This window comes from Oncorhynchus tshawytscha, unplaced genomic scaffold, assembly GCF_018296145.1.
Source record: "Oncorhynchus tshawytscha isolate Ot180627B unplaced genomic scaffold, Otsh_v2.0 Un_contig_8142_pilon_pilon, whole genome shotgun sequence".
Classification (NCBI taxonomy): Eukaryota; Metazoa; Chordata; class Actinopteri; order Salmoniformes; family Salmonidae; genus Oncorhynchus; species Oncorhynchus tshawytscha.
Window position 1 is genome coordinate 374758 of NW_024609817.1, and position 9984 is coordinate 384741.

Genomic DNA, 9984 nt, shown 5'->3' on the forward strand with positions numbered 1-9984 from the left:
TTAGTAGCCCATGTGCCTCACCCTAATTATTTGGTCTATTTACCCTCTTAATTTCGCCTACTGTTCTGACTTGGTGGTGCACATGTGGCCTATAACCTGTTTTAGAAAAATATAATCAGAATATTTCATTGTCTGCTTATATGCCCCCCTTATTTATCCTACGGTTCTGCCTTGGTGTACAGGGAGAACACCAACATGTACATGATAAAATGCCATTGATCACGTGTCATGTTCAGGGACGTGAACTCCACTTGTGGGATCATGAGTCGACGACAGCAGTCAGAATAGAATTTAGCGCCATAGGAAAGGGGATCTCAATGCTTTGCAGTCGCTTCCTCTCCTTGCTCCCTTCTCTTCATCCATACTGACCTGTGACACATGGATAGGTAAAAGCAGATAACCTAAGCCTAGGTTTCCCGACTTCTGCATTGTTAATTAGGCAGGGAGAGAAGGAAGCCTTATTATACGATTGAGATGCGCACAGGGTGCTGGCAGAATACGTACGGCGCAGCACGCGCCCAATAAAACATGTATTGAGCAACATGTTCAAATGTTTTTTAACAGATATAATTTTGTGTTTTATTTTCAGTAACAAATAATTATTTATGCGCGTCGACAGTGTAAATAGAGCAATGCACGCGTCTGCTGGGACGGGAGTTTTTATCTTGTCCTTGACACCAATACCCATTTCATTTTTCTTCAACTCTCTGATCTACACTAACAGGTGAGTAGGGATATTGTCGATAATATAGTTGTCATGTGTTTTACTGTAGCCGTTAATAAACCTTATAATGCTAGATAGTGGATGATGCTATAGCCTAGTAGTTTTGTATGCAGTCTTGTATGCAATCTAGTTTAAAAGCATTAGTAATATGTATCCTAGTTGATTTGATTCTTAGCAGGTTATTTCTGGTTAGGCCTAATTAATTGAGTATTTTTTATGTCTAGCATTGAGACAGTCTTTTTCGCTGGATCTACAACGGTTCTTATCTTGGCTATATCTGCATGCTTTCTATTCAAGAAGAAGGCACCCAAAGACCCTCTATTCTATGGTGAGAGTTTACATTGTTTTCCTCTACATTCCCCAGTGTTTTCCCATGCAGGTATTCTCTATTTTAACTAAGACTTGTAGGTTTAGGCTCGTTTTCCTCTACATTCCCCAGTGTTTTCCCATGCAGGTATTCTCTATTTTAACTAAGACTTGTAGGTTTAGGCTAGTTTTTATATACATACAGTATATCCAAAGTGACTTACATGCATGTATACATTTTGATATGGGAGGCCCCAGTGGGAATGGAAAACCCACGGTCCTGGATCTGGTGTTACAAGCGCTCTGCTCTACCAACTGAGCCACAACGGGCTCTAACTTCGCTGTTGTACCTGTCTTTGCTACGCACACTAGACCACGCATTTTGCTGATTTTTGAAGGTTTACTTTGCTATGATTTTGTTATGTGTTTGTTAATTGAAGGAACTGATTGTAAGAGCATCTGCTAAATGACTAGAATAACTAAAATAAGTAAAGTCAAATAGAACTGTATTATTCAGTGTTCTCTTGTTCTGCCAGTGTTTGCAGTGTATGCATTCCTGAGTGTGGTAAACCTGATCATTGGTCTGGAGCAGGACAGTATCATCGATGGTTTCATCACCTTCTATCTCAAAAATGCAAGTAAACATCCCTGTGGCACACACACACACACGGGCGCATGCACACACACGGACGGACGGACATACATGGACCTAATGGACGCATGTATGGACACGCACACACACACACACACACACACACACACACACACACACACACACACACACACACACACACACACACACACACACACACACACACACACACACACACACACACACACACACACACACACACTACCTACAGTCCATGCCACTGAATACAGAAATGAAAACTGAAAACTGTCCCATGCAATGAAGAACCCAATGAAAGCAGACTTTAACAGTGTTATAGTAATATATCTTTATACCTTTATCATGTTCATTACAGGCAGACCCCTACATTAACACGGCCCATGGACACATGATCTCCTATTGGGATGGATGTGTCCACTATCTCATGTACCTGCACATGGTTGCAGCTATAACCTGGGGGTATGTGCTTTACATTGACTTTATAGCCGTTTAGGAGACACATCCAAAGAGGTTTAGAAAAATAACATTTAAATGAGTCTGTTAAGACTGTATAAGTAAGTTTAATGGAGTCTATTAAGACTATATAAGTAAGTTTAATGGAATCTGTTAAGACTATATAAGTAAGTTCAATGGAATCTGTTAAGACTATATAAGTAAGTTCAATGGAATCTGTTAAGACTATATAAGTAAGTTCAATGGAGTCTATAAAGGCCATATAGGTAAGGAAGCTAAAACAATCTGTTTTTTATTCATTTAACCAGGCAAGTCAGTTAAGAACAAATTCTTATTTACAATGACGGTCTAGGAACAGTGGGTTAACTGCCTTGTTCAGGGGCATAATGACAGATTTTTACCTTGTCAACTCGGGGATTCGATCTAGCAACCTTTCAGTTACTGGCCTAATGCTCTAACCACTAGGCTACCTGTTGCCCTACATATATTTACATTGATAGTAACTACCACACAACTGTATTTATCTGGGGGTAATAACTCCTAAATAAGTCCTTATTAGGTTGTCTCAGCCTTTGGCTCATGCTCACACAAAGTTAAGACCATATAACTAAGTGCAATGGAATCGTTAAGACTATATAAGTAAGTTTAATGGAGTTTATTTAAGCAATAAGGCTTGAGGAGGTGTGGTATATGGCCAATATACCACGGCTAAGGGCTGTTCTTTCGCACAACGCAACGCATAGTGCCTGGATACAGCCCTTAGCCGTAGTATATTGGTCATATACCACAAACCCCTGAGGTGCCTTATTGCTATTATAAACTGGTTACCAACGTAATTAGAGCAGTAAAAATAATTGTTTTGTCATACCCGTGGTATACGGTCTGATATGCCACGGCTGTCAGCCAATCAGCATTCAGGGCTCGACCCAACCCCGTTTATAAAAAGTCTTTAAAGGTAAGGAAGCTGAAACAATCATACATTTACATTGATAGCAAATACCACTGAACTGTACATATCTGGGTGTAATAACTCCTTAATAAGTCCTTATTATGAGGTTGTCTCAGCCTGTAGCTCATGTTCACATTAACAGACATAACCCATGTCAGTATCAGACATGATGACTTGGGGTGCCATATTATACACAGTGAGCTCCAAAAGTTTTGGGACATTTGACTAATTTGCTGTTGTTTTGGCTCTGTACTCCAGCAATTTGGATTTGAAATGATAGGTTAAAGTGCATACTGCTAGCTTTCATTTTTGGGGTATTTTCATCCATATTGGGTGAATTGTTTAGAAATTAAATTACATTTTGTACATAGTCCCCCGACATTAGGGGACCAAATGTATTGGGACAAGTTAACTTTTGGTCCCATATTCATAGCATGTAATGACAACATCAAGCTTGTGACTCTACAAATTTGTTGGATGCATTTGCTCTTTGTTTTTTGTTGTGTTTCAGATTATTTTGTGCCCAATATAAATTAATGGTAAATAATGTATTGTATTATTTTGGAGTCACTTTTATTGTAATTAAGAACAGAAGTATATTTTTACATGAATGTGGATGCTACCCTGATTACGGATAATCCTGAATGAATGGTAAAAAATGATGAGTGAGAAAGTGATATAGTGTAGTGCACTAATTCTGACCAGAGCTCATAGAGGTCCTAGCTATGGGCTACAACAAGGAGCCACAGTAATGATGTGTGATGTCTGTGTTGTGTGTGTTGTGCGTGTTGTGTGTGTTGGGATGTGTGTGTTGTGATGTGTGTGTTGCCTGTCTTTGCAGGGCAAGCTACAGAGCCATCGGCCTGTACTGGGTGGGGTCCATTCTCATGCGCGTCATCGTCTACATTCCTGGAAATGTTGTGGGTGGGTACACTCAAACGAATGGATAAAATTAGACCGTTACTTTATTGAACATGCATGGCTGATATGCTTTATCCTTGGAACACAATGCAAATCAGTCTCAGCACGGATCTAGTGAGATTTATCCCTGTACAGACAGACAGAACATGTATTGTCTATCCTCAGAGAGGAACATTATTTTCACACATGCTTTTTGATCTCTCCCCACCAGGGAAGTATGGTACCCAGCTGAGCCCCCTGTTCCTGGTCCACATGCTCTACGTCGTGGTGTCGGTGTGGGCCTGCTTCCGCGTCTTCAGCCAGTCCACCACCAGACAGGCTCGGACAATGGTAAGAGCCCAATCCTTCAGGGTCAAAGGTCATACAATATTGCATTGTAACCAGATGCTATAATGCAACACTGCAAGGGACATAGTCACTCTCCATTTATCAGTAACAAGCCTACTTGTTTACATCCACCATGATTGACCACCAGGGAATTTGGTTAAAGATGCCAAAGTAAAAATAGATGTTCCCAGATATTATTAGACAATTCAATGGGAATTGGCTCCTCTTGCAGAGGCCTAGTGTTTTTTGACAAAATGTTTTCTTGTCAATCTGAAGCATATCAATCTGAAGCAATTTTTTATTTTATTTTGTTCACTCAATCCTGCAAAGCTTTTTTGGTGTGCACACATCGAGCTACAAATCCTGACTTGAGCAATATGACTATCCATTAAAACAGAGAGACATTGCTGATGTTGGTGTATTGTTGGTGTATTTTTCTCTCTCTATTTTTTCTGTCAGAGTATCAATGAGGTCCAGAGGACTACGCTAGTGGAGAGGCCCCTAGACTTTCTGTTTGTCATCTACCTCGTCCCTGCTACATTTTTCTGTGTCTTCAGAGGCCTGGTAAGAACCACAGAGACATTGCCAAACTACAAATGCCAGCCAGTTGTACTTCTAATGGATCTATGGGTTACCGTGGTGGCTGCCATGTCCCCCTCGCAAAAGAGGGTTAAATAAAGGTAAAAACTACCTGAGAAGGATGATGGATGAAAATGTTAGAGCATGGTACTGAATGTTACTCTGAGCTGAATAAAAGCTTCTGTTACAAAAGGAAAAAAAGCTTCTGTTACAAAAGGATCATTATAGTTATACTCATTGCTGAAGAAAGGTTTGAGGCCCATTTAGATGTTTACAACTGGGTCTGATGTAACACTCATTGAACAGTGTCTGGCCTAGGTGGCCCTGGACTGCCCGACAGAGTGGTGTCAGGAGTACACACAGCTATATGAGCCTTACCTGAAGGACCCCTCGTCTTATCCTAAAATACAGGTCAGTAATGGAAAGGCCAAGCCATGGAGCACACTGTTATATGGATGATGGACTCATACGTTTGTCATGTATAAAATAGAGGTGATATTTTCCTCTCACTAAAACAGCTGTAAACCAAACACAGCACCACATTCTAAATAACGGAAGCTTTGATACTTTAACTCTTGATTGCATTTGCATGTGGTGCATGTCGCTCGCTGTTTAATACTAAATGTCTTGTTAAAGTTACGTTTTTCCTCACGGAAATTGTTAAAGAAAAGTTGAAATGTATTTTCACTTATGGGAGTTAGCTAACAAAGCAGGTGTCTTAGCAAGAGAAATATAGCACCGTCTAATCATTAGATCGGATGAGACGGTGTCAACCTTTACATTCATATGGGATGGAGGCCTGCTGATTTCTCCTAATGCTTTAGTAGGATCTACACAGCAGATAGACTAGCACATAGAATATATAAACAGCTTGACTTTGGGTTTAACATCAGTAGGTGGATTAACAGCGATGGGTTTAACATCAGTAGGTGGATTAACAGCGATGGGTTTAACATCAGTAGGTGGATTAACAGCGATGGGTTTAACATCAGTAGGTGGATTAACAGCGATGGGTTTAACATCAGTAGGTGGATTAACAGCGATGGGTTTAACATCAGTAGGTGGATTAACAGCGATGGGTTTAACATCAGTAGGTGGATTAACAGCGATGGGTTTAACATCAGTAGGTGGATTAACAGCGATGGGTTTAACATCAGTAGGTGGATTAACAGCGATGGGTTTAACATCAGTAGGTGGATTAACAGTGATGGGTTTAACATCAGTAGGTGGATTAACAGCGATGGGTTTAACATCAGTAGGTGGATTAACAGCGATGGGTTTAACATCAGTAGGTGGATTAACAGCGATGGGTTTAACATCAGTAGGTGGATTAACAGCGATGGGTTTAACATCAGCGATTCCATGGGTTTATCAGTAGGTGGATTAACCGATGGGTTTAACAGCCAGGTGGATTGCAGCCAGTAGGGGTTAGGTTAACATAATTAACAGGTTAGAATAATTAACGTAGCAGGTTAGGATAATTAACGTGGCAGGTTAGGATAATTAACGTGGCAGGTTAGGATAATTAACGTGGCAGGTTAGGATAATTAACTTGGCAGGTTAGCAGAATTAATGTGGCAGGTTAGGAGAATTAACATGGCAAGTTAGAATAAATAACATGGCAGGTTAGGATAATTAACGTGGCAGGTTAGGATAATTAACTTGGCAGGTTAGCAGAATTAATGTGGCAGGTTAGGAGAATTAACATAGCAGATTAGGAGAATTAATGTGGCAGGTTAGGAGAATTAACGTGGCAGGTTAGGATATTTAATATAGTAGGTTAGGATAATTAACGTGGCAGGTTAGGATAATTAACGTGTCAGGTTAGGATAATTAACGTGTCAGGTTAGGAGAATGAGATTAAGGTTAGGAAAAGGGTTAGTCTTAGCCAAAATGCTACAGTTATCAACAATCGACTCGTCGTGCCGCCCAATCAGCCACACAAAAAGGTCTTGAGTGGCAACAAATCTGCCCTATTTGCTGATTTGCTTTCCACACACCCACTTCTGTTAATCCTCCCACTTCTGTTCACACGCCCACTTTCAGACACACGCCATGTTTGCAGTTACCCATGACTCACTACTTACCTCAAACTATATAGTAGGACCCCTTTTAACCTCTATAGCTGCATTTACACAGGCAGCCCAATTCTGATCTATTTTCCACTAATTGTTTTTTTTGACCAATCACATAAAATCTTTTCACATATTTTTTAGAGCTGATCTGATTAGTCAAAAGGCCAATTAGTGGAAAACAGATCAGAATTGTGCTGCCTGTGTAAACGCAGCCTATTATGTCTCTGCTGTGTCCTAGATGATAGTGAACATGCTTTACTCCGGTCCGTACTACATCATTGCGCTCTACGGGCTGCTCGTGCCTGGGTGTGAGTGGATGCCTGACCTCACTCTGGTCCACTCTGGGGCAATAGCACAGGTGAGTGGGGAGCATAGAAATATAACTGGAATGAAATTACTACTTCAAAAGAAGTAGGGTGAAGTTCCCCTTCCTACATGCTGATCTTGGGTCAGTTGTGCATTTTCCCCACTATAGGTCAGGTCAAGTTAGGGTTGGGGGAGAGGATCCTAGATCTATACTGTACCTAGGGGATATTTCAGCTATACAAATTCCAGTGTTGTCCTAAATTATGTGAATGACTGTGGCTCTGCACATGGTTAACTCATCTGTTTTCCTGTGGACAAGCTGTCGTACTGCAGAGGCCAGTGCGTACACACACACACACACACACACACACACACACACACACACACACACACATACACGCACGCACACACACAGTCTGATTAGTGCTATAAATTCCCGGGTTTCTAAGGTACTCTCCCTAACAAGGGCTCAGGGAGCACTCTGTGTATGGCCAGTATTGATGCATCCCCAAGGACCGGTGATATTTGCTAAAGCAACTGACCCACAGTGTGCAGGCTTTTGTTCCATTATTGTGCTAAACAACACACCTGATTCAACTGATCACACCGTGTCTTGATGAATTGAATCAGCTTTTAGTCACACACAGATAGACATTAGACTGACACATTCTTTCTCAGGTGGATTTACCTTGCTTGCAGACCTATTTCCCTTTGGGTACAATACATTTTGGTTGATTGGTTGGTTGGTTGATTGATTGATTGGTTGATCGCTCAAAATGTGTGTATGTGTACCACTTAAAGCTTATTTAAAGATCACATGTGTAGTTGGAAGCAGCAAACGAAACAGTGAGTGGCTGCCATTGCTTTGTTGTGAAGCCAGTAGGCTGTCCTGTGCCATCAGTCCCAAGAGAGACAAAGGCTGGGCCCATCTTTAGACACAGCAGGCACGTTGCCTAGCCAGGCTAAATATAGAGGTAGAGAGAGGCCGAGTGTGTGTACAGACAGAAAGACAGACAGACAAGCAGGAAAACAGGCAGACAGACACAGACAAGCAGACAGACAGACAGGCTCATACATCTTGTTTCAATGCCTCTCCATGCTAGGAATGACAGCAGTAGGCTACAGGGAAATAGGCCCAGTTCAGAGTTTGATAGTGGAGAGATATTCCAGTCATGATACTGACAGAATATGACAGTGAACAGCTCAGGAGAGTGTAGGTCTATGCTATGCTACAGGGTTCATAGAAGACGTATGGTATGCTTGTACAGTATATAGAAGAAAGGTTTCTGAATACCAGATGCGTACCAAGAAATCCAGCTTTTCTTCTGTATCTTCCAGCTTTCATGTTGAGATTGTCAAAGCGGATCCTTCATTTATCTTTCATTCTTTCTCCTCATCTTCTCCCTCTTTCTTTCTACCCCTCCACTTCTTGTTTTTATACTCTCTCTGTCTTATCTTCTCTTCTCTCCTCCTCAGGCCCAGTTCTCCCACATTGGTGCATCTCTCCACACGCGGACGCCGTTCTCCTACAGAGTACCAGCTGACAGCCAGATTGTCTTTCTATTAGTCAACGCCCTGTATGCCATTGTACCCCAAGCCCTCTGCTACCGCTGTGTCACTAGCCCTGCCTTCTTCCTCAGAGACCAACAAAATGACAAGAGGACTGACTGAAGGAACTGACTGACCAACTGACTGGCTGGCTGGCTGACCGACTCAGGCCTTGACACCGCAGAAACCAGCCCAAAAGTATCTCTCTGTCTAGCATAACCACAGAAACCAGTCCAAAAGTATCTCTCTGTCTGGCATAACTGCAGAAACCAGTCCAAAAGTATCTCTCTGCCTAGCATAACCGCAGAAACCAGCCCAAAAGTATCTCTCTGCCTAGCATAACCGCAGAAACCAGTCCAAAAGTATCTCTCTGTCTAGCATAACCGCAGAAACCAGTCCAAAAGTATCTCTCTGTCTAGCATAACCGCAGAAACCAGTCCAAAAGTATCTCTCTGCCTAGCATAACTGCAGAAACCAGTCCAAAAGTATCTCTCTGCCTAGCATAACTGCAGAAACCAGTCCAAAAGTATCTCTCTGCCTAGCATAACCGCAGAAACCAGTCCAAAAGTATCTCTCTGCCTAGCATAACCGCAGAAACCAGTCCAAAAGTATCTCTGTCTAGCATAACCGCAGAAACCAGTCCAAAAGTATCTCTCTGCCTAGCATAACCGCAGAAACCAGTCCAAAAGTATCTCTCTGTCTAGCATAACCGCAGAAACCAGTCCAAAAGTATCTCTCTGCCTAGCATAACCGCAGAAACCAGTCCAAATGTATCTCTCTGCCTAGCATAACCGCAGAAACCAGTCCAAAAGTATCTCTCTGCCTAGCATAACCGCAGAAACCAGTCCAAAAGTATCTCTCTGTCTAGCATAACCAGAAACCAGAAACCAGTCCAAAAGTATCTCTCTGCCTAGCATAACCGCAGAAACCAGTCCAAAAGTATCTCTCTGCCTAGCATAACCGCAGAAACCAGTCCAAAAGTATCTCTCTGTCTAGCATAACCGCAGAAACCAGTCCAAAAGTATCTCTCTGCCTAGCATAACCGCAGAAACCAGTCCAAAAGTATCTCTCTGTCTAGCATAACCGCAGAAACCAGTCCAAAAGTATCTCTCTGCCTAGCATAACCGCAGAAACCAGTCCAAAAGTATCTCTCTGCCTAGCATAA

At 41.9% G+C, this 9984-nt stretch overlaps 1 protein-coding gene across 2 annotated transcripts; it reads left to right on the forward strand.

Annotated features, from left to right (window-relative positions):
- Positions 1-266: 266 nt before the first annotated feature.
- Positions 267-9541, forward strand: LOC112249623 (transmembrane 6 superfamily member 1). Of its 2 annotated transcripts, XM_042318820.1 has the most exons (10): positions 267-724; positions 949-1052; positions 1567-1664; positions 2017-2120; positions 3905-3987; positions 4196-4314; positions 4771-4875; positions 5209-5301; positions 7204-7323; positions 8748-9541. In XM_042318820.1, exons 1-10 carry the CDS (start codon positions 606-608, stop codon positions 8940-8942), a joined length of 1140 nt encoding a protein of 379 aa, XP_042174754.1. In that variant the 5' UTR covers positions 267-605; the 3' UTR covers positions 8943-9541. The 2 variants fall into 2 exon arrangements, with proteins under 2 accessions (XP_042174754.1, XP_042174755.1); XM_042318821.1 differs by lacking the exon at positions 5209-5301.
- Positions 9542-9984: the final 443 nt, after the last annotated feature.

Excerpts from the sequence above, each read along its gene's own strand:
- LOC112249623 (XM_042318820.1), top strand. The coding sequence starts at position 606 with ATGCGCGTCGACAGTGTAAATAGAGCAATGCACGCGTCTGCTGGGACG. Across the intron at positions 2,121-3,904 it reads GTTGCAGCTATAACCTGGGG|GGCAAGCTACAGAGCCATCG; the intron begins GTATGTGCTTTA and ends CTGTCTTTGCAG. Across the intron at positions 5,302-7,203 it reads CGTCTTATCCTAAAATACAG|ATGATAGTGAACATGCTTTA; the intron begins GTCAGTAATGGA and ends GCTGTGTCCTAG.